A 24,677-nucleotide genomic window follows, 5' to 3' on the forward strand; every position below is an offset into this window, starting at 1 on the left:
CCCACTCCAGTGTTCTTGCCTGGAGAATCCCAGGGATGGGGAAGCCTGGTGGGCTACTGTCTATGGGGTCGCACAGAGTCGGACACAACTGAAGTGACTTAGCAGCAGCAGCAGCAGTAGGTTTCATATCATCCTAAGACAAGTTGCGTCATAATGTAATATCCCTTACTTTAAAAACTATTTTGGATGATACTGAAACATGACTTCCTGGAGCATGTGTCTACTTGAAATAAAGTGAGATGGTTGGCTGGCATGTGAAGAGAAGGCATTCAAATGGGAAGACACTTGTTAGGATACCCTTCTAGGGCTGTTAAATAGCCTCAAAGAACAGTTGAATAAATGGCTCAAAAATAATTGTTTGTGGAATAGGAAGACAGTAGGTCTTCCCTCGGAGAAGGCAATGGCACCCCACTCCAGTACGCTTGCCTGGAAAATCCCATGGACGGAGGAGCCTGGCGTGCTGCAGTCCATGGGGCTGCTGAGAGTTGGACACGACTCAGTGACTTCACTTTCACTTTTCACTTTCCTGCATTGGAGAAGGAAATGGCACCCCACTCCAGTGTTCTTGACTGGAGAATCCCAGGGACAGGGGAGCCTGGTGGGCTGCCGTCTATGGGATCACACAGCGTCGGACACGACTGAAGCGCCTTAGCAGCAGCAGCAGCAGCAGCAGCGGGGCTTCCCTGGTAGGTCAGATGGTAAAGAATCTGCCTGCAGTGTGGGAGATCTGGCTTCCATACCTAGGTTGGGAAGATCCCTTGGAGGAAGGCATGGCAACCCAGCCCAGTACTCTTGCCTGGAGAATCCTATGGACAGAGGAGCCTGGTGGGCTACAGTCCATGCAGTCACAAAAGAGATACTACTGAGTGACTAAGCACAGCAAAGGAAGAAACATGGAAGAAAAAATCAGGTAGGGGTCCTGAAACACGTTTGAATCTGGGTTGCAAGATACTGGAGAAGACAGATTTCTAAGAAGCCGCTTTGATCATGCCCTTATTCTCCCTCAATCTCAGCAGTGCCTGCTGTTAAGTTCTGAGCCCCATGGCAGTGTTTCCAGACTAACATCCCCGGATGCCCATTCCCCTCGGATCCTCAAGCACTTGAGTAAGCATGGGGATCCCAGCTCTCTTACACTTTCCCATCTCATGGAAGTCCCCATCAGAGAACACATTTCTTCCTTTTTCCTACTGTCCAAACTTGACTCATCCCATGGCCAGCTCAACTTCTAACTCCTTGGGGAGCCTCCTGTGACTGCCTCCACCCCAGGAGTCCTCTCCATTCTCTGTCCTCCACTGGCACTCTCCCACCCACCATCAATATTGCATAAGGTGGCTCAGGTGGTAAAGAGTCCTCTTGCAATGCGGGAGACCCAGGTTTGATTCCTGGGTTGGGAAGATCTCTTGGAGAATAAAATGGCAACCAACTCTACTCTTCTTGCCTGGAGAATCCCATGGACAGAGGAGCCTGGTGGGCTACATTCCATGGGGTCACAAAGAGTTGGACACAACTAAGCAACTGTCACTTTTCACTTCATCCACCATCAACTCGTAACCATGATGGTGTGATCATTCACCTAGAGCCAGACATCTCGGAGTGAGAAGTCAAGTGGGCCTTAGCAAAAATCACTATGAACAAAGCTAGATGAAATCCCAGCTAAGCTATTTCAAATCCTAAAAGATGATGCTTTTAAAGTACTGCACTCAATATGCTAGCAAATTTAGAAAACTCAGTGGTGGCCACAGGACTGGAAAACGTCAGTGTTCATTCCAATCCCAAAGAAGGGCAATGCCAAAGAATGTTCAACCTACTGCACAATTGCATTCATTTCATATGCTCTCAAAGTAATTCACAAAATTTGCCAAGCTAGGCTTCAACAGTATGTGAACTGAGAACTTCCAAATATTCAAGTTGGATTTAGAAAAGGCAGAGGAACGAGAGATCAAATTGCCAACATCCATTGGATGGTAGAAAAAGCAAGAGAATTCCAGAAAAACATCTTCTTCTGCTTCACTGACTATGCTAAAGCCTTTGACTGTGTATATCACAACAAGCTGTGGAAAATTCTTATGAGATGGGAATATAAGACATCTTACCTGCCTCCTGTGAAACCTGCATACAGGTCAAGAATCAACAGTTAGGACCAGGCATGGAGCAATAGACTGGTTGCAAATTGGGAAAGGACTAAGTCAAGGGTGTATATTGCCACCCTCCTTATTTAACTTGTAAGCAGAGTTCAGTTCAGTTCAGTCACTCATTCATGTCCAACTTTTTGTGACTCCATGGACTGCAGCATACCACGCCTCCCTGCCCGTCACCAGCTCCTGGAGTTTGCTCAGACTCATGTCCATTGAGTTGGTGATGCCATCTAACCATCTCATCCTTGTTGTCCCCTTCTCCTCCTGCCTTCAATCATTCCCAGCATCAGGGTCTTTTCCAGTGAGTCAGCTCTTCACCAATACTTTGGTAGCCAAAGTATTGAAGCTTCAGCATCAGTCTTTCCAATGAATTATCAGTATTGATTTCCTCAAGGATGGACTTGTTGGATCTCCTTGCAGTCCAAGGGACCCTCAAGAGTCTTTTCCAATACCACAGTTCAAAAGCATCAATTCATCAGCACTCGTTTCTTTATGGTCCAACTCTCACATCCATCCATCAAGTCATTGATGCCATCTAACCATCTAATCCTCTGTAACCCCCTTCTTTTCCTGCCCCCAATCTTTCCCAGCATTAGGGTCTTTTCCAATGAGTCAGCTATTCACCATCAAGTGGCCAAAGTACTGAAACTTCAGCTTCAGCATCAGTCCTTCCAATGAAGATTCAGAGTTGACTTCCTTTAGGATTGACTGATTTGATCACCTGAGCATTTATGAGGTCTAAAAAGTGATGGGTAAAAATGACCTTAGGTGAAGGTTGATATCTTACTGAATGTAAGTACGTGGTGGGAATGAGGAGGGTATAAAAGCAGAGGAGGTCCCTGACACCAGACCCATGACACAGCTATTTAACAAAGGCCTGAGTCAGCCAGTTCAGAGGGAATTCTTAGGCAGTGTGTCCCAGTCTGGACACATGGGTGCAAGTTGAGACCTGGCTTTCATGCTGATATGTAACATAGTGGCCAATCCATCAAGATGGGAGAGCCAGACAAGATTTGAAGGAACGTGAAAGTGTTAGTTGCTCAGTCATGTCCCACTCTTTGTGACTCCATGGACTGTAGCCCACCAGGTTCCTCTGTCCATGGAATTCTCCAGGAAAGAATACTGAAATAGGCTGTCTTTTCCTTCTCCAGGGGATCTTCCCAACCCAGGGATTGAACCCGGGTCTCCCGTATTGCAGGCAGATTCTTTACCATCTGAGCAGGATTTGGAGGGGTCCATGTTATTTTCTTATTGCTGGGAGAAATATCAATCACCTCAGATATGCAGATGACACCACCCTTATGGCGTGAAGTGAAGAGGAACTAAAGGAACTAAAGAGGAACTAAAAAGCCTCTTGATGAAAGTGAAAGAGGAGAGTGAAAAAGTTGGCTTAAAGCTCAACATTCAGAAAACAAAGATCATGGCATCCGGTCCCATCACTTCATGAGAAATAGATGGAGAAACAGTGGAAGCAGTGTCGGACTTTGTTTTTTGGGGCTCCAAAATCACTGCAGATGGTGACTGCAGCCATGAAATTAAAAGACGCTTACTCCTTAGAGGGAAAGTTATGACCAACCTAGATAGCATATTCAAAAGCAGAGACATTACTTTGCCGACTAAGGTCAGTCTAGTCAAGGCTATGGTTTTTCCAGTAGTCATGTATGGATGTGAGAGTTGTACTGTGAAGAAGGCTGAGTGCCGAAGAATTGATGCTTTTGAACTGTGGTGTTGGAGAAGACTCTTGAGAGTCTCTTGGACTGCAAGGAGATCCAACTAGTCCATTCTGAAGGAGATCAACCCTGGGATTTCTTTGGAAGGAATGATGCTGAAGCTGAAGCTCCAGTACTTTGGCCACCTCATGCGAAGAGTTGACTCATTGGAAAAGACTTTGATGCTGGGAGGGATTGGGGGCAGGAGAAGAAGGGGATTACAGAGGATGAGATGGCTGGATGGCATCACTGACTCGATGGATGTGAATCTGAGTGAACTCCGGGAGTTGGTGATGGACAGGGAGGCTTGGCGTGCTGCGATTCATGGGGTCGCAAAGAGTCAGACATGACTGATTGACTGAATTGAAGTGATGTCATTTCCTAGGCCATATCAGGGAAGAAAATAGCTTCTGAAGAGCTAATTTATCTGGAAAATGTTGTCAATTTTTGTTTCCTGCTTAAAATAAGGATTCCAGAAGGGCTATTCACTTGTCAGCCAGTCAGTGGTTTATACAAGTTTATAATAAGGGTCCTTGAAGACAGGCCAATGGATTTATAGCAAACCTCTCCTGGCAACCAGCCCTCTCAAAGGAAGACTTTAGAAAATAAGTGATTGGAACAAACAAACAAACAGTCTAAAGCGAAGGAGGGCTCCCTTCACCCCATAATCAAGAATCCAGGAATCTGAGTGTCTCTGCAGGCAGGAAGATGCTGCTGTTTACAGATGGCTTTGACGTCTGAGTGTTCTGGCTTTATGTTGTCTCAAATCCCTTCGAATGCACTGCAATTCCAAAAGAAGTCTTTACCTCTACAATGCTGTTTCTCTTGTGAGAACTCATTATTTTTCTGTGTTGAATTTTCCTTTCTTTCCTTCACCTTTGCATCAGGAACGATCCAGACCTCTTTTCATTTGTCTCATTTATCTGCCTTCCGTGGCACTCTCTCTCCCCTTCCATCCTCGACAGTTTGTTTTTTTCCTCCTGTGGTCTCCCTAAACAGCCTTCTTTCATCTTCCCAGAAGCCCTTTCTCCAGTCTCCAAATCCCTCCCGACCCCCACTTTCTTTAAGAAACTGTCTCTTTTGATCTCCATGACAACAGGAGCCCCGTGTCAATTTATTCCTGTGGTTCGCAAGTGCCTGTATTTTACGTGTCCACTGGAATCAGCCTGAAAACTGCCTGTGGCAGAGTTCCGCTCCTTACAGAGATGGGAAAATCAGGGATGGGCAAATGCTCACAGTACCACCAGCATGGATGTGATGGATTAGAAGTGGCATCTCAGGTTCAGAAAACCACTGGCCAGGTCCTGTTTCCAGCATGCTCCCCTCCACCTGCTCACTGCTGGTGGGTGAGTGGACCATCCTGGATGTCAAGATCCAGCTTATGGCCTGGGGAGCCCAAGGCCTCCACTGCAGAATCCCACACTTGGAACACTACATCAAGCCAGCATGTCGAGTGACTCAGTTGAAACATGATTGAAAACATTTCCTTCAGCTTCCTGCAGATTCACTTAAAATGTCACCTGTCCTTATTTCCCTTTTATTACAGAGGTGGAAACAGTCTTTCATCTCCGTGTGCTTCCTCCAGTCCCTCTCATTGCTCCTCAATATAAACAGCATAAATTCCATAACTTGCTCAGTGAACGGATGCATTAAATGTAACCACCAGGAGCTGGCGTCTCTTCTGTATAAGGCATTGTGAGTAGGAGAGACGTACAGTGAATTGTGATTAAAAGAGAGTGTGACGCTGGCAGCATTGAAGGTTGGCACAGGGGGCTGTTGGCACAGAAGGGAAAAGTGAGAGATGCCTTTTCCCAATGGGAGCAGGGGGATTCCCAAGAAGGGGGCAGTGGACCCGGCTGTGCCTGGTGCAGGTACAAGAAATGACCCAGGGACGGAGGGTGGGGAACTTTAGGGAGGGGTCCGCAGGAATTTTGGGGGAGTTGGGGGGAATGGTAGGAATGTGGGGGCGCTAGGGAAAAGCTGGGACCCCACCCAGACCTGCTGATGTCAGAAACACATATTGCAAGGAGGTGGCTACTGGTCTGTGTGTTGACAAGCCCTCCCCAGGGTTCTGAGCATGCTCAAATCTGAGAACCACTGTTGTCATCACAAAAAATCATGAAATGGTTCAGCACTGGCCTTGCTTGCAATGGACTATTTAGTTAAGAACCAACAGCTGTGCATTCCCCAGTTTTTCAGATCCCCAAAAACCCTCTTTTTGATCTTTGCAGAACAGAAGGGAATGAATGGAATTAGGACTGTAAGCCTTCTGTGGTCTTAGGAGTCAGAAGGCAGCAAAGATACTGCTTCACGGGGTGGGCAGGATGGAGGGGGAATAGATGCTTCATTGGTCAGAGCCCTGCTGGGGCTCAGCTGGCCCCATCGACTGAGAGAGCAGTCATTGTCTTCTACAAGGGATGTGTGTGGCCAGGCAGCTCCCCCTTCAGTATTACTGCTCACTGAGGAACAGGTAAAGAACAAGGGGCCACATGGTGTGAAATAAAAATTGGATATGTGATCTGACAATGAGACACTGTTTGGACAGCAAGGAGATCAAACCAGTCAATCCTAAAGGAAATCAACCCTGAATATTCACTGGAAGGACTGATGCTGAAGCTAAGCTCCAATATTTCGGCCACCTGATGTGAAAAACTGACTAATTGGAAAAGACCCTGAATCCGGGAAAGATAGAAGGCAGGAGGAGAGGGGGACGACAGAGAATGAGATGTTTGGATGGCATCACTGACACAATGGACATGAGTTTGAGCAAATTCCAGGAGCTGGTGGAGTACAGGAAAGCCTGGGGTGCTGCAGTCCATGGGGATGCAAAGAGTCAGACACAACTTAGCAAACAACAATTGAACCACAAAAACAACAGACAAAGGAGCTCAAGAAGTAACCATGAATGACAAAGTGTTTGAACTGTGTACCATCTGGAGAGGCCAAGAACTTGGCCTTGGAGCTGATGGTCACCGTAGGCTGGTCAGACTTGACAGCCCAGGAGGAGATGGCAACCAAGGGTGTGCTTGGAACACAAATGCAGAATTTTAGAAACAGGTTTGGAGAATATTGTGGGATGAACTTGAGGTTAACTACTGCACACCAGGACCTATTTATTCTATTTCTAAACTTAAGGGTGGCTCTCATCTCATTCATTTGTTCACACATTCATTCAGGCATCCCAACAACAAACAACTGTTGAGTAGCTACTCTTGCTGCTGCTGCTGCTGCTAAGTCACTTCAGTCGTGTCCGACTCTTAGTGACCCCATGGACTGCAGCCCACCAGGCTCCTCTGTCCATGGGATTTTCCAGGCAACAGTACTGGAGTGGGGTGCCATTGCCTTCTCTGGCTACTTTGCTAGACCCCTCCTTCTTTTGAATTCTGCTGTCCTTTGCAAATCTCACTCTCTGGGAGCAACATAGAGTATTTCTCACCAGCTGTATAAGTTTATCAGTGGTTTCTGCTGATGGTCAAACAGAGAAATTCACAGCACATGTGCAGACCAGGATCAGTTTGTATCTACCAGCTCTGAGGTCTCCAGGAATAACCTCCACCTAACATCAGGGTCTCTAGATGCCCTGTATCCTTCCTAAGGGTCTATGTCCAATTCAGGCAGCTGCTGAGGAGGGGACAGTGGCCTCTGAAGCTCAGCAAAGCTAGAGAAGATTTCTGAGACACCAACTATGCCAGAATGGTGATGGCTAAGTGTCCCAGAGCCTGGTAGTGGAGTCAGTCAGACAGAACTGGCAGGGACAGGGGAGATGCCCTGAGTTCAGACCAGGGAGACAGTGAGGAGGGCAATGTGGAAGTTTCTGTGGGGAAATGAAGGGCATAGCCAAAGCCCAGCCAGGAAAGAATTCATTTAGTGACTGACTTAGACAGTGTATTTAAAAGCAGAGACATCACATTGCCAATGAAGGTTCATACAGTCAAAGCTATGGTTTCTCCAGTAGTTAATGTATGGCTGTGAAAGTTGGACCATAAAGAAAGCTGAGGACTAAAGAATTGATACTTTCAAACTGTGGTGCTGGAGAAGACTCTAGAGAGTCCCTTGGACTGTAAGATCGAACCAGTCAATCCTAAAGGAAATCAACCCTGAATATTCATTGGAAGGACTGATGCTGCAGTTGAAACTCCAAAACTTTGGCCACTTGATGGTGAAGAGCTGACTCACTGGAAAAGCCCCTGATGCTGGGAAAGATTGAGGGCAGGAGGAGAAGAGGGTGACAGAGGATGAGATGGTTGGATGGCATCACTGACTCAATGGACATGAGTTTGAGCAAACTCTGGGAGATAGTGAAAGACAGGGAAGGCCGGCGTGCTGTAGTCCATGGGGTTGCAAAGAGTTGGACATGACTGAGTGATTGAACAACAACCCAAAAATATTGTTATTAGAAACGACTGTGCTGTCCAGAGCATCAGAGGCGCCAGCGTCCAGGGCAGAGCAAAAATCAGGGTTGCTATTCAAAGGACCAGCCTACATATCCTAAAATGCTCTTCTGACCGTCATCCTTCCTGGCTGTCAAGGCAGCACAGAGTGATGATTACAGATAAGGCTACAATGTGCTGTTGTCTATCTGTCTATGACATAATGAAAAGGAGACACAGATTGGACCTAATGGAAGGGTTCAAGCTTCAGAAATTACAAATCAAGTTACTTGTTCAAGATCATTTCTACTAAATGTGGAGATGGGAATAATATCTAATTATTTTGAAGTCTAATCTAGTACTTTTCATGCTGTATCAGAATATTCTTTTTATCTGTAATTTACCTGCCAGAGATACATTTAACCTAATGCTAATCATATTTTATATGTAATGTAATAAAATCCTGTCCAGTTATATTTTTACATAAGCTCTTTATTTTCACATGCATGCAAGTTGCTTCAGTCAACTCTTCGTGATTCATAGACTGTAGCCTGCCAGGCTCCTCTTTCCACAGAATTCTGCAGGTAGGAATACTGGAATGGGTTGCCATTTCCTATTCCAGGGGATCTTCTCAACCTAGGAATCGAACCCACATCTCCTGTGTCTCCTGCATTGGCAGGCGGGTTCTTTACCACCAGCGGCACCTGGGAAGCCTTATTTTCACTGCAAATATTAAATATTCACACATGTATGACACCAAGGTTTCACTGGTAACATGCCTAGGGTACTCAACACACAATCAAATAAATTTTAATATTATCCTGTCATAAGCAATTTTTACCTTAATGTCCAAACTTTGGAAGCCAATCCACTTGTAAAATGTGATGCTGATATAAATAAAGACCTATGACTGGTCACTAGTCAATATCCAAAATTCTCTTTTGATTCCAACCTCGATGTTCCTATTTACTACTGTTAATTGCATTTCTGATCATACATCCCAGCAATCAATGCACAAATATCACCCTTACCTCCAAGTTTATTGTGACCTAACAGTCAGTAACTTGTTTATGAGCTAACTGTTCTGAAACAGAACAAGAAAAGTGTCTGTCCTTAGGCCTCTTGTACTATGCCAAGTTCATCCAGGCTCCAAGTGAAACCTTCAAAAGACACCATCTAAAGGGACTGCCAGCTGATGAATGGAGTTGGCCCTGATCTGAGCCCTTGGTTCAAGTTCAGCTGATGTCCTATCAGGGCAAATGAGCTGAGAGGGCCTTTTCCCTGGGACTGGACAGAGACAAGCCTCCTGGGCTGTGAATCAGCCAACCTGTCTTCCCAGCATGCCCAGGTGTGGGCTGATATCCCACACTCTTGGCAGCTCAGCAGCCTTTGTGAAGCTGGCCAGCATATCTGCTCACTGCCCTTTGAGGCTGGGCACTAAGAGGATTGCCTGCTTAGGCTGGGAGGCCAGCCAGGACCCTTGGGGGAGGCAGGTTGGCAGCTCTGTTTTGGGGTAGAGAATTGAAGTTCTAGGAAAAGACCAATCACATGGCTAAACCAAGAGGGCTGACCCAGTGGGGAGGTGGGTAGAGGGGCAGAGTATACCCCAAATAAAGCAAATAAGCAATGAGTGGTTTTGTGAAGGGCATCTGTATATTTTATACATGTGCAAAAAAGTAAGATGTTAACTTAGTCATGTAGGGCTTTTTAGGGCATCCAGAGTTTTCCAAAGGAAAGGGACCCCCTCCTGACATGCATATTTTAATGTGAAGGTGAACAATGAGAAGTCCATGTGTTTACTTAACAAATATTTACTGTGCTGCTACTGGAAACATAAAGAACAACAAAACATGCCCTCTCCCCTCAGAGAGGTAAGGGGATTGTAACAGGTTGATTGTAACATCCCTATGTTATGCGGATGATCAAGACATTTTGAAATCAGTTTGGATTTTTCTTCTCTCGTTATAGGGGAAGAGGTTAAACTTATCAATATGAGAAGGGCTGACAATTCCTTAAATATTTGTCAGGCATGTTGGTCAAAAAAAGCTGAAAATCCAACTCTAGAACTAATTGATTACTTCATAAAAGAAATTCAAATTTTTTAATTTTTCACAGCTTAAGGAGAGAGTTAAAAATTAAAGTGAGGGCTTAAAAATTGAGTAAAACTAATTCCAAGGCCGCTCTTGAATTTCCTCTGACTGACTGCAGAAGCAAGGAGGTCAACTTAATGCCCAGTTATGTCAAGGTTAATTTTACAATTTGAAAAGAAAGAGGTAGTAGGTAAAAGTGGACAGGTTACTTCATTTCCTTTAACTTTAGCGGGGCTAGTTACATTTATAACATGAGGCTGGAAGGTGCTGAAAGGGTTGTTGACCCTTTCCGTGCACAAGCACAATCTTGGCATTTCACATACATTAGCACATCTGTTGCTATAAGCCTAGCCGGCAGAGTCAGATAGCCAAGAGAGCCGGGGGGCCTCCATTGGACAGTCAGGAGCCCTCAGATCTTGGGCAGTTCCCTGCCACGTTGGGTATGTGCTCAGTCACTCAGTTGTATCTGACTTTTTGTGACCCCATGGACTGTAGCTCACCAGGCTCCTCTGTCCATGGGATTCTCTAGGCAAGAATACTGGAGTGGGTTGCCATTTATTTCTCCAGGGGATCTTCCTGACCCAGGGATCGAACCAGCGTCTCTTGCATCTCCTGCATTGGCAGGCAGATTCTTTACTGCTGCACTGGATGTAGAAGTCAAGTGGCCTCTGCTGTTTATTATAGCGTTGCTATGAAGGTCATTGGCAATAAGGCAGTTTTATTTTTAAATGACAAACTAAGCCATTTTCCCCTGTAAGAGATCATCTCTGAAATATATACTAGGTTGTAATGATGCCTTGATTTGTTGGAATTATGGAGATAAGGCACTCTATAGAGTTAAAAGTATTTTTCAGATTGTTGCTGTTGTTTGGTCGCTAAGTTGTATCCAACTCTTTGCAACCTCATGGACTGGAGCCTGGCGGGCTCCTCTGTCCATGGGATTTTCTTCATCTTCCATTACACAGGCAAGTTCTTGGGCATCTTCCTGTGTGCTTACCATTGACCTTCAGGAGGTTTAATGTCTAAACTGGCTATATTCCTCCCTAAAGCCTGGAGCTGTTCTTTCCTCTGAGCAACTAACACATCTTCAGTTAATACAATGTCTCTCTTTTTCTTTCCTTCCTTCTTCCTCCTTCTTTTCTGTTAGCCTCTTTTTTTAAGATTTTTTTTTTCTTTTTTGATGTGGACCATTTATAAAGTCTTTTTAAAACTTCTTACAATATTGTTTCTGTTTTTTAAGCTTTGGTTTTCTGGCTGTGCAGCATATGGGATCTCAGCTCCCTGACCAGCAATCGAACCGGTACCCCCTGCATTGGAAAGTGAAGTCTTAACCACAGGACTGCCAGGGGAAGTCCCTCCTATCAGCCTCCTTACACAAAATGTAAATCTGGAGCATTGATACCATAAAATCAAGGTTTATTTTATGCAACACATGGTACTTTGGATCACTTAGTATTGCCTACAGTTAGACTGAATTGGTGACACACTTGCATGACACAATCAGGCCAGTGTGAAATGATAGCTCGGCGGGCAGCCCCTCCTCCACTCAGTGGTTCAATCACCACATCTCTGTCTGCAGCCAGCCACCCTGGAATAAATCAAGGTTCCATGAACAGGACAGTGCGGCTGGTTCAGTCTAAGGCAGGCAAGGCCTCCTTTCAATAGCCCACAACTTGTTCATCCTCTTGACATTCAGAAGACATTTAACTGCAACCTACTGACTTTTCCTGCTGCTTCTCTATAGAGACAGAAGGGATACAATACCTTTTCAAGCCTCTGAAGTTTCTATTTTTAGTTATAAGAGCTCTGCGGACAGACACTTCTTTCCTGCAGGACAGAGAAAGCTCTAGGGCCCGCTGTAATAGCTCACCTTTTCAGTGGCAAAATGCAAGAGAATGCGGAGGGCTGGTGAGGGAAAGTTCCCAGGCTTGAAGGCAAGACAGAGTGAGTCAGCATTCGCTTTGCAGCAGGGCCGGGCTGTGTGGGGGGCTGGGACCTGCTGAGTGCCTTTCATCACAAGGCGAGTGATGCTCACAGCTGGCGGATGTCCTCACAAAGACCCTCGGCCCCCTCCCACCCGGCTCGGCCTGCCCAGTCTGAGCAGTTGAACAGACAGTGCGCTGCCCACAGGGATAACAGCTCAGTGGCCAAGCCTGTAAAAGGCCAACACAAAGGGGCTGGCCGCACTGATGTGTGTTTACATCCAAGGTGGCGTCCATTCCAGCCATGAAAATCCTTTATTAGTAGTAGTATTATAGAGGCTAGTTATTTTATGAAACAGCTGATGCTAGAAGAAAAGAAAAAAAAGACACAGCAAGAGGTGCAGTGGATGAGGGGGACGAGAGGTGTGTGGGTTAAAGACCTCACTGCGGCTCTTACCTTCTCTAAGGGAGAGCACAGGAAAGAGGGTGAGGAAAGCGGGAAGAAGCAAACGAGAAAAGTGCAAAGCGCAACACCAGAATCCAGGAGTGGAAAAGGAAGTGCAGCTTTGCAGACTTTTTGACCCAGCCACGGCATTCTAGATAAAATGGAATTGGAAGGAAGGTGGTCAGCTCCGAGTCACACGGAGGGCGTGACTTATTAACCAAGCCAATTCATCCAGCCCCTCAGTGACTGCAGGCTCCCAGGGGCAGCGCTGCCCAGCATGCTAGTTTGTGATGAATTCAGGCCAGAACATCGGTCAACGCTGCTTCCTTCAGTGAGAGTTTGGCTGTGAAAACCATGTATGCCAGAGAAAGCAGCATGCCGTGTGGTGTGGTTGTTTGCACTGTGGCCCAGACTTTCCGTCCCAGCAGCTGGCAATGAGCTCAGTGGTAGGCAGTCGATATCTGCTGGCCATGCCGGGGGACCACTGCCTCAGCCGGCAGCTGGCCCAGCGCTCCTCTCCCTGGGCATGCTCGAGGCCACTGGCAGCTAGGGGCATGACCAGGACCACTCTCCTCTTTGCCACTTGGCAAACTGTCTACCACACAGCCCGTGATTTGGCATTTAGGAAGAGGAATTAGGATATGTTTCCACTGGGATGAAATTCATGAGTGTGGTCACGCCTATCTGTTTTCGATTTGCATGAAGACCAGCACTCAGGATCCAATCACGATTCAGAGACTGAAAATATGGTTCAGGAACTACAATCTGTAAACACAGAATCTGCCATAAATTCAAAGATTGGATTTTAGTAAAAAAGGTATTTAACTTTGCAAAAGTTTCCTACATGTGAGTGAATCACTTGCTGTACACCGGAAATGAACACAACATTATAAATCAACTATGCATGCGTGCTCGTTGGGTCAGGCGTGTCTGACTCTTTGTGACACCATGGACTGTAGCCCACCAGATTCCTCTGTCCATGGGATTCTCCAGACAAGAATACTGGAGCGGGTTGCCATACCCTCCTCCAGGGGATCTTTCCAATCCAGCGATCGAACCCATGTCTTCTACATCGCAAGTGGATTCTTTACTGCCCAGCCACCGGGGAAGCCCAGGAAATCAACCATACTCCAATATAAAATAAAAGTTAAAAAAGTGTGCATGCCTTGGCACCATAATACTTAATGTGAATGAAGGCTCCCCCCACCACCCCCACAGAGAAAGTACCAGGAGGATGTGTGCTTGCTGGGTTTACCTTCCAGGTGACCCTGATGCTCTGGGAAGAGATGGGCTCCAGGTGGACTTCCTGAGGTGGGCCGTCAGGAGCTGGAAAGACCAAAACCCACAGATCAGTTAGAGATGGGTTCCAGCATGGACTGAAACCCACATAACAGGACTCAGGGCCAGAAGAAGCGCCACAGCAGCTTTCGTGGGAAAATCAATTTTGCTAAATCACTGTGCACAACAGTCACCCGGTGCTCACTCGCTTCTAGAAAGAGTGAACTTCGACACACATCTTTGTATTCTTCCTCACCTTGTCTTTGACAACTTGATGAATAAACCATAAGCTAATACACTAGTAAAACAGAAAGTGGTGAAACATTTCTTTGATCAAAGTCTATAGTGGCTACGAAGATCCCTCTGGTTCTTTTGGAGACGCTGTTTAGTGATATGCATTGGAGCACCTCAGGAGATTCAAACTACTTGGGGAGGGGAAAAAAAGGATTCTACTGCCTCTGATTCTCTTTGATGGTTTTAATTCTCCACTCTTTCCAAGAGAAAACTTACTAACCTGGGGCAGTAGCCGCAGAGGGCAGATTGGAGTGGAAGAGAAAAAAACATGCAATTCACATGAACCTATATCCAGTGGTGATAGGGGTGCCAATCGCCTGCCATGCACAGTCGATCACTCTGTACTAGGAATCTACCCTGTATTGCATACACAGTGTAAAGCTTAGAGGAGACGGCCTTGTCAGCAGGAGTTTGCAGTCTGATCAGAACAATGGGCTGAGCACACGGAAGCTGAGGTTATAACACAGCACACATTCAAGTGTCTTCAGAGAAGTGGAGGCAAAAGGGAACCCAGGGGTCAGCAGGGAGAGACCCCACTGGGTGACCACATATTGTTGGGAAGATAGCTTTACAACCACTGCTGAGCTGTGAACGGGCCATTTCTGTGGATGTGGAGATGCCAGTCTGCAGAAAAGTGAGGAGCACTGGGAGATGAGAAATCAAAAATAGGGAACAGAAACAAGACTGAACATTTGGAAAGAAGAGGAAGGGGAAAGAATAAGGTCATTTTAGCAGAAACGTGTTTTCCATTTAACCGAGAAAGAAGTTTTGAGTGATGCCACAGTGCAGCTGCTAAGTTGATGGGCGCTTGAATCTTTCTGCCTGAGTTCAAATTCTGGCTCCCTTGCTTAGTAACTTGGAGGTGTTTTGCAGGTGACAATTTTTCTGCACCTTTGCAGGTGACAGTTTTTCTGACAATTTTTCCCTCTCCGTATAATGGGATGGTAGAATGTATGTCTGGGTTGTGATGCTTAGAACATATAAGCAGTAATGATTATTCTCACTGGGTGTTTTTATGGAGCACATCAAAGGAGAAATTCAAATTGCAAAAAGAAAAGGTATACTTGAAAGAACAAGGTCCCAGGAGATTAGCAAGAGGACAGAGCAAGAGGGGAGGTGTTGGAGAGAGGGGGGCATAAGGCAAGCACCTCTGGGATGAGAGGAAGAGAACCCAGTGGGCAGGGAAGCAGGGTGAGTGAACACCCAGGTATATTTGCTCCTTAAAGAAAGCATGTTCAAATCTGATTGTCTCTCTTCTCACCAAAATCATAAGGGACAAAGTCAGGGGAAGAGTAGTGGGTGCCAGGAACACAATAGAGGCTTGGACTGTTGGTAATAGCCTGTGGAAAAGGGTGTACCCAGTGCATGAGAGCACTGACCCACCAGTGGGGGTAGTTTCACTGATGAGGATAATGTGCAATGGAACCATCACACCCTGTCTCAATTGAGGCTTTATGAGACCACTGATGCATGCAGGAAAAATGCCACTGGGAGAACTGGGGATAAACAGTGACAACAGGTGGGAAGAAGTGGGTGCTGGGATTGTTACTAAGTTCCCTGGTGGTTCAGACAGTAAAGAATCTGCCTGCAATGCAGGAGGCTCAGGAGTTCAATTCAACTGAATGCAGGTTCAATCACTGGGAGAAGGAAATAGCAACCCAATCCAGTGTTCTTGCTTGGGAAATCCCGTGGACAGAGGAGCCTGATGGGCTACAATCCATGGAGTTGCAAAGAGTCGGACACAACTGAACGACTGACACTTTCTTTTTCACTTTCATTCCACAGTCGGGGATGGCAGGACTCAGGGAGAATGCTAACCCAAAGGGGCGAAGAAAGGAAGCCAGTTTTCTAGGAAAGATGCTTCATTGCATGTTAGGAATATATATGTGAAGAGAAGAGGGGCTATTGTATGGAGGTGTCTGCTCAGCAGCTGGAAACATTTACCAGAAGCCGGTAGACAGTTGGGCCTGCAGGCTGCTCCCTTCCGCTCGGAAGCTCTCCCAGAAATCTACTCACCAGGTCTCCGTCCTCGCTGGGGACACAGCCTCTGTCCTTGAATCACCCCCTCCAGCCCAGCAACGATGCCTGGCACCAGCTTTCAATTAGTTCTGGTCTTCACTTTACCTCTTTAAAAGGGACGTGGCACCCTTCAGAGCTTCAGACTTTTCGTTCCTCACAATAACTTTGCACATCCTTGTCCTGCCTTCCTCTTCCGCGCACCCCAACCTCCCTGCACCCGGAGTCCTAGCTGTGTCCACCTTCTCAGGGGAAACCTAAACAGGACTGCCCCCCTAGGCAGGTTGGAGCCCGCCTTTTCCCTCCACCAGTTTCCTGCCTGGGCCCAGGAGCCCCCGCTTTGGCTTGGGAAACTGTCACAGCAGGCTCGGGCGTACATCTGCATATCAGTCTTTCCCTCTTTTCCTAACAGACTCAATCAAAGCTGTGTGGTCTTAGGAACCAAGTCTAGAGTGAGTCCTTGCTTTGATCGGTGCAGCGCTGTGTGGATGCTGAAACCCAGGGCATTCTTCTCTCTCCCTATTAGGTCACAGGGACAGTGAGTTTTCTCGGGGTCCTGCAGCCTCTCGGATTTATTGATTCTTTAGTGCAAAGACAGTGCTAATGCTGAAGTTAATTTCTATACTCAGGGTGAGGGGCTTCGCATGTTGTACTATTAATAAGGAAAACCAGCCCTTTCTGCAGGAATATTTCCATATCAGATGCAATGAAAGCACGTGGAAGAGATTTCTCTTAAACACAGAGAAGTTCTGTGGTCAGCAAGAAGCACGTGGTGCATGCATAAAAATCCTTGAAAAAAATTACTTTGAGGTCTGATGGCTACACTGAGGCTTGATTATTTTAATTTAATTGTGCGAAGTCAGACTGAACATGGAGACTGCTGGTTAGGAATCAGAGGCAGTGCAGAGTACCTCCCATTCTGGATTCTTTGTCCTTTGTTGTAGCCTTTTCAATGGGTCAGCTGGCAATAGTCAGCTGTTATTTTCTTGTTGAGATATATTCATAATCAAAAACTAAGTCACTAGGAGAGTGTTTAAAAATGCCCTTGATTCTATCAGAAAACGTTAAGTGTGAACTTGGGGCATTTTGCGTTTTCAGTCTGGTCTTGCATTTTAAGAAGTTCCCTGTGAAGTGGTCTGGGGACATGGGATAATCCCTGTATCCAGGACAGACCCGACATTTTTGGTTTTTTTTTGGTCCCATGGCATAGCATGTGGAATCTTACTTCCCCGACAAGGGATGGAACCCACATCCCCTGCTTTGGAAGCATGGAGTCTTAACCACTGGACCACCAGGGAGGTTTCGTGTGTGTGTGTGTATGTATGCTTGGTCTTTTGCCAGTCTCCTCTGTCCATGGGATTCTCCAGGAAAGAATACTGGAGTGGGTGGCCATTTCCTCCTCCATGGGGTCTTCCTGACCCAGGGATCACCTCTGCATCTCTTTTCCATCTCCTATTGGCAGGCAGGTTCTTTACCACTTGCATCAGCTGGGAAGCCTGAAGCCCCAGAGACCTGACAGTTTATACAGAACACAAAGCCTTTTTGGCTTAGTCTATCAAGACTTCTGTGGTTTGTTAGTAATTTATTTATTAGTCTGCTTAGTCTCTGACGTGAAAGGATTCAGATCTCTACTCTCTTAAATACAGTCATCCCACTCCAGTACTCTTGCCTGGAAAATCCCATGGATGGAGGACCCTGGTAGGCTGCAGTCCATGGGGTCGTGAAGAGTTGGACATGACTTCACTTTCACTTTCACTTTTCTCTTTCATGCATTGGAGAAGGAAATGGTAACCCACTCTAGTGTTCTTGCCTGGAGAATCCCAGGGATGGGGGAGCCTGGTGGGCTGCCATCTATGGGGTCGCACAGAGTCGGACACGACTGAAGCGACTTAGCAGGATCTATATTAAAGGCAGAGACTGAAAGAATTTTACACACATTAGAGCTTTGGCCAATATAATTAGGAAGAGCTTTTGCTTGGGTGCTGAATTTTCTACTTTAAGTTTCTAAAACATCTAAGACAAGCCCTTTAAAAATGATATAAAAAATGATGCTGGAGAAGAAAATGGCAACCCACTCCAGTATTCTTGCCTGGGAAATCCCACAGACAGAGGAGGTGGTGGCCTACAGTCCATGGGGTCACAAAAGAGTCAGACAAGACTGAGTGACCAAACAACAAATAAATCAACTATGCTTCAATAAAATACAATTTTTAAAAATGATATAAAACATTAGTCTGCTTCCAGAATTTTAGTGCTTTCCTTACAATGCCTAAGCTGTATTTTTTTTTTTCATGGATCCTCATCTCATTGCAAAAGGACAATTTCATAAAATTAGAATCCAAGGCAGACTGAATTCCCAGTGCTGACATGATTGAAGACTAACCATTAGGTATCCACTGATTTAACTATATTTGAAAATTGTGTTGACATTTAACATTTAAGAATTTATTTAACAGTCTTGAATTGAAATTGAACTAAAACTAGAAAGAATAATTTTTTCTTCTGTTTTTTTAAACCAGAATATTTACCTTATTCCTACAGGAAGAGCAGGCTAGAGGTAAGAATTACTGATGAATGTGACTTTCCAAAATATATAGTTGCTGCATTTTTTTTTACAGAAACTGAAACTATTCAATTTGTAAAAGAGTAATGAATGAAGAGTATATTTACAGTTCCTAATGTTTATTCTAGGCAAGGCTATGTCCTGCCTGCATGCTTAGTCCTGTCCTTGTGACTCCATGGACTGTAGCCCTCCAGGCTCCTTTGTCCATGGGATTTCTCAGGTAAAAATACTAGAGCGGATTGCCAATCCCTTTTCCAAGGGGTCTTCCCAACCCAGGGATTGAACCTGTGCTGCTGACATCTCCTGCATTGCAGGAGGATTCTTTACTGCTGGGCCCCAGGTAAAGCCCCATGACAAGTGCAAATTTCTGTGAAAAATGATAATTCTTTACCACTAGTGCCACCTAGGAAGCCCACTAATTCTGTTTGGCTGAAAATACAAGGTGGGCAGGCCCTTCCTAACTGTCAAACCCATGGTGGTCCCCGGTAGCCTCCGGTCTGGACGTCTGTTTTTGGTCCTTCCCACAAAGGCAGGACAAGCTGATTTGTTCATTGTTGTGTCTCGGATGCCCAGAACAGCACGTGGCACATAATACATGCTGAATGAATGATGATTTAAAGGAATAAGCTATTTATTTGATAAATAGTCACTAAATGAATTCATCCTCTCCCCATTTAGGTATCAACTGTTCTTCAATTTATTTGGTTCTTACTAAATTCTGTCTTGGTCTCCTATGCCCAGCAAAGAATGTTCTGCTCACCCAGGCTACTTCTCTTTTTTTGGCCATACCAGGCAGCTTGAGGGATCTTAGTTCCCCTGCCAGGGATTGAACCTGTGCCCCTGGAAATGAGAGTGTCCTTTCCTGACCTCCTGATGCCAGGGAATTCCCCAGGCTGCTTCTGTCAGAGGTGAGCATGGTGTTGCAGACTCTGTCGTTGTGCCTCAGTCCTTCTTTGCCCATTTTTACACCCCGGTCTCTGCCCAATTTTGGACCCAGCACATGGTAGACCCTTAGTAAATTCTCCAATGAGGAACCAGAGATAGAAGTTCAGGAATGCCTCTCACTGGGTGACTCAGCCCAGCCCCATAAGCAAATAAGACCCAAGCCTCTGGATGATGCCAGGAGACTGCTATGTGGAGAAGAAAGTAATTTGACAGCAGAGGGGAGGCACTGTACAGAATAGGAGGCGCGACCTCGGCAGGCTCCAGACGCGGGCAGGAGCAGCTCACATGATGAGGAGGCGGCAGGAAGGGAGGGTCATCACTGCTCGGGCCACGAGGAGCCTGGTGTAGCTTCAAGGTAGTAATGGCGTAGGGGAGACCTGGGCCTACACCTTACGGGCTCCTTTCCTCAGGAAGTGGGTGGTGAGAGGCATGCTTGGGTGCCCTAGACTTGGGCACTTGCATGCGTGCTAAGTTGATTCAGTCGTGTCTGACTCTTTGTGACCCTATGAACTGGAGCCCGCCAAGCTCCTCTGTCCATGGGATTCTCCAGGCAAGGAAACTGGAGTGGGTTGCCATGCCCTCCTCCAAGAGATCTTCCCCATGCAAGGATCAAACCTGCATCTCTCGTGTCTAACCTGTATCTCTTGGATTGGCAGGCAGATTTTTTACCACTAACGCCACCTGGGAAGCCCTTGGGCACTGCATCACCATAAAAAATGAGCGGGTCTATGGCTTCTAGAAGCTTCCATCTGGGGATTCTCACTGCTTAAGTGATGATCTCATTTCTTTAGGGAAAGACGGCCATAGGGCTGGAAAAGATTCTCTCGAGATGGCTGCAGCTCCTGAAGAGGTGCCTTTGGGGATCCTCCAGGAGGTGGCAGGGACAAGCCCTGTCACCCCAAGCAGAGCTGGAGAGGGAGGCTTTGGTCAGGAGAGCTGCCCTCCTTTCTACATGAGTCACACGTAAGAAAATGGCTTTCTGATTTCAGTCATGCAAACCTATGCAGCAAGACAAGGCAAGTTCTGGTCTGCAGCTTTTCTTTGCTCATGCCTGACCTCCCCTCGCATCCTCCCTTAGCTAGTTTGAAGCGTGAATGATGAGTTGTGGGGTGCCTGGTGAAACCCCAACTGTCAGCCCAGGAGCCAGGGGGTGGGGTGCTCTGTGTTCATCTGTCTGCAGAGACGCCTGAGAGCGGGCTGCACAAAGGTGACCAGGAGTAGCTGTTCATCTGACATCCTGGGCTGGAGAGAGAAGCACTGCCATGGCAACGGCCAGCTACAGGGAGATCACAGAGGAAATGGCAGAAAAAAACCCACAGCACCTGCATCGGTCATGGTGATGGGGAAAACGGTGCAAAATGCACCATTAGAAACCATCCCTGCCTTGAGAAGGCCATGGAGGTGGGCAGAGTCAGAAAAGTGGCTCAGAGGAAGGAGAAGACTCAGCCCTGACCCAAAGCTTTCATTTTGGGGGTGACTTATTCTCCCTAAATCCCCAGCATGATGAAATTCCAGGAAGTGAGTGTGTTGTTTACATCAATATTTAAATAAGATTCTATTTTTGTAGGAGCTTATTAACACTCATTTCCTACTTATTTCAGAACCGTGCAAAGTACTTTCAGAAATTAGGGTTTTTTCCAATTACCCAACATGTTTGTGGTGAGGAGTAGAAAGACATCATTAAGTGAATCTTGCAGATGAGAAATCACACAGAGAGAATTTCCAAGCATTAGAATTGGCTCGCCCTCAGACTGAAGCACAAAGCTATCCTATCTCCCACCCTTAAAAATGATTTTTCAAGAACTGATGTATTCCAGAGTTGAAAAATGAATACATAGGTGCAGTTCAGGAAAAACAATAAGTGTTAACCTATTTCCTTGAGGACAATGTTGACTGTGCATAAGAAAGGAGTTAGATTTTGGCATTTGCTTTCATCCTTCTTGGAATTTAACATAAAACATATTGTTGGAAATGGCAAAAGATACATCACAGGATATATCAAGTGATGCTCATTATAGTAGTGTTTATGATAATGAAAACTTGAAGAGAAATGCAAATCAAAAGTACAATGAGATGTCACTTCATATCAGTCAGAATGGCCTCAAGATGTCTACAAATAATAAATGTTGGAGAGGGTGTGGAATAAAGAGAACCCTCCTACACTGTTGGTGGGAATGTAAGTTGATACAGACACTGTGGAAAGTGGTAGGGTTGTCTCTTACAAAACTAAAGAATAGAGTTGCCATATGATATCTGGAAAAGATTAAAACTCTAATTTGAAAAGATACACACACCCCAGTGACCATAGCAGCACTATTTACAATAGCCAAGACATGGAAGCAACCTAACTGTCCATCACCAGAGGAATGGACACAGAAGACGTGGTGCATATGCAAATGGGATATTACTCAGCCATAAGAAGGAACAAGACAAGGCCATTTACAGCACCATGGACGGACCTGGAGATTATGGTACCAAGAGAAGTAAGTCAGAGAGAGTTAGATATTGCTTATATGTGGAATCTAAAAATGATACAGACAAATTTATTCACCAAGCAGAAACAGGCTCACAGACATAGAAAAAAGACTTACAGTTACAAAAAGGAAGAGAGGAGGGGAGGTAAATTATGAGTTTGGGGTTCACAGATACTTACTACTATGTGTAAAAGAGCCGAACAGTAAAGACCCACTGTATAGCATAGGAAACTATTCTCAATATCTTGTCATAAGTTATAATGGAAAAGAATATATATGTATATATGCCTGCCTATATATAACTGAATCGATTTGCTGTTCACCTGAAATCAGCACAACATTGTAAATCAACTATACTTCAATTAAAGAAAGTAATGGACATACCTAACAATATGGGGTTTATTAAATAAATGGTGGAAGGCAAGATTACAAATTTTAGGAAGTCTTTAAGAGGTATAGATGAGTGATGTCTATTCAAAGTGCAATTAGGGAGGGTAACAGAGAAGTGAGCCTTCACTGGTGGCTCAGTGGTGAAGAACCCGCCTGCATTTAGAAGACGCTGCTTTGATCCCTGGTGGGGAAGATCCCTTAGAGAAAGAAATGGCAACCCACTCCAGTATTCTTGCCTGGGAAACCCCATAGACAGAGGAGGCTGGCAGGCTATAGTCCATGGGGTCTCAAAGAGTCACACAGTACTTAGCGACTAAACAACAAAACAGAGAAGGAAGAGAGTCAAGAACAACTGCAGTCGAAAGAGGCAGCGACCTCTTGTGGAAGGTCCATCATTTGGTGATGATCCCCTTAATCTTGGAGACAAGAACAAAGGTCTGCGCCCAAGCTTCCACCTTCCCTGCAGCAGTTGAGGGTGGCTGATCAGTTCTGAGTGCAGGCCGGAAAAGAAAATCTAGGTTTGGGGCTGGATACTCTTTCACCCCCTAAAGATGAGCCAGGCTGTGGTTCTTTCCCTTTCCTTCTGCAGAGAAGCCCTAGGGCAGCTCGCTTCCTTCTCTTCTGTAGGAGGCAGGCTGGCAGGTGGCATCCACTGCCCAATTGCTTAGTCCTCTGCAACCAGGTTATTGCCACCCCAGGTGACCACGAGCAAGCTTCTCTATCGAAGGCTGTGTGTCCGTATGTGTCTCTGTCTGTGTGGGTGAGCGTGCACGCACGCATGTGTGATGAATAATTTAGTGTGTGATATCCACGTATCCATCAATAACTCTAGGTGGTAGGATCCTGTGCGGTTTTGTCTTCAAAATGCCTATCTCAATCTTCGACATTTTCAACATAAGATGAAATACTTTGTCATAGGAAAAATCAGCAATACCATTGATGATGGAAATATTGTTGTTTCCAGTCAATAAAATTATCTGTACCACCTTCCCCCAGTCCTCAAACAGAGAATATTCTAGCTATTTTCTAGTTAAGTGATCCTTCCTCCCCTGACTGCACAGGGACTTGGGCAAGACAGGCTCTCAGCTCTCCTGTCAACCTGGATTCCACGCATCCAGACAAAAGGACTGTAAGAATAGCGTGGGTTCTTTAAATCTCACCAGATCATTAGCCTCATATGTCTTTCTTTTAAGTCTTGGGTGTGAGAACCTTGACCTGAGTCCTGTTTGAAGAACAGTGCCTTCAAAGTAGGCAGAGAGTGCTGTCTGTGTTTTTGATGGGTGTGGAGCTACAGAGAGCGTTCATCATGGCTGTGACTTTGCATTAACAATATGAGCCCCACCAGCCGGCTCCCAGAGGTCCCCTGCCCATCAGACGTACCTGCCTCGTCCGCAGTGATGGACAGCTCGTTGCTAGGCTCACTCTTGCCAATCCGGTTCTTGGCGTACATGCGGATGCTGTAGGTGGAGGAAGGGTGGATGTCAATGATGGTGGCCGAGTTCAGCTGAGGGGAAACGTCTTTGGTTCTCTGAGCAGAATCCCAGGAGTCTTTTGGGTTTTGTTTTTCAAAAAAGAAGAGATAGAGACATGAGTTTTTTCCCTCTGCTTTTGAAAGTTCACAAGTAGGAATTTTTTAAAAAAGAAAGAAGGAAAGAAAAAAAGTTACAACTCAAAGTGAATTCTCAATGCAATGCTGCCAGTATTCTGGTGGGCTAGCCATCAGAGGAGATGCAAAACTAAACATTCAACACCCACATTGTGGGGTACAAGGCTGCAGGCAGCTGGTTTCAGGGAGTTTTGTCCGAGGCAACACAACAGACTCCTTGGCAGACATCACAGAGGAAAATAGAAGTGGGGGAAGCTTATTCCAATAAAGTGAAAAATAGCTACTTCCAAGCACTCATAGTACAAGATGATTAAAAAAAAAATAAAGTATTGTTTGAGCAGCCCTCCACCCAAAAGAAAAAAAATCCCTAGTTCTTACAGGTATTTGAAAACCAGCAAAGCCTTTAGCCGTGTCAGACCCCTTGTTCTCCAAAAGGAGGG

The 24,677-nt window shown here is 45.8% G+C and overlaps 1 protein-coding gene across 1 annotated transcript in view; it reads right to left on the reverse strand.

Moving 5' to 3' along the window:
* The window catches only part of DSCAM (DS cell adhesion molecule), an 833,405-nt gene that overhangs the window by 122,164 nt on the left and 686,564 nt on the right, over nucleotides 1-24,677 (reverse strand). The window contains exons 15-16 of the mRNA XM_018051616.1: nucleotides 24,012-24,179; nucleotides 13,927-13,997 (exon numbers count right to left, since the gene is read on the reverse strand). Coding sequence (XP_017907105.1) covers nucleotides 13,927-13,997; nucleotides 24,012-24,179 — 239 coding nt within the window. The remainder of the gene's footprint in view (nucleotides 1-13,926; nucleotides 13,998-24,011; nucleotides 24,180-24,677) is intronic.

Source organism: Capra hircus, chromosome 1 (genome assembly GCF_001704415.2).
Source record: "Capra hircus breed San Clemente chromosome 1, ASM170441v1, whole genome shotgun sequence".
In the NCBI taxonomy this organism is placed as follows: Eukaryota; Metazoa; Chordata; class Mammalia; order Artiodactyla; family Bovidae; genus Capra; species Capra hircus.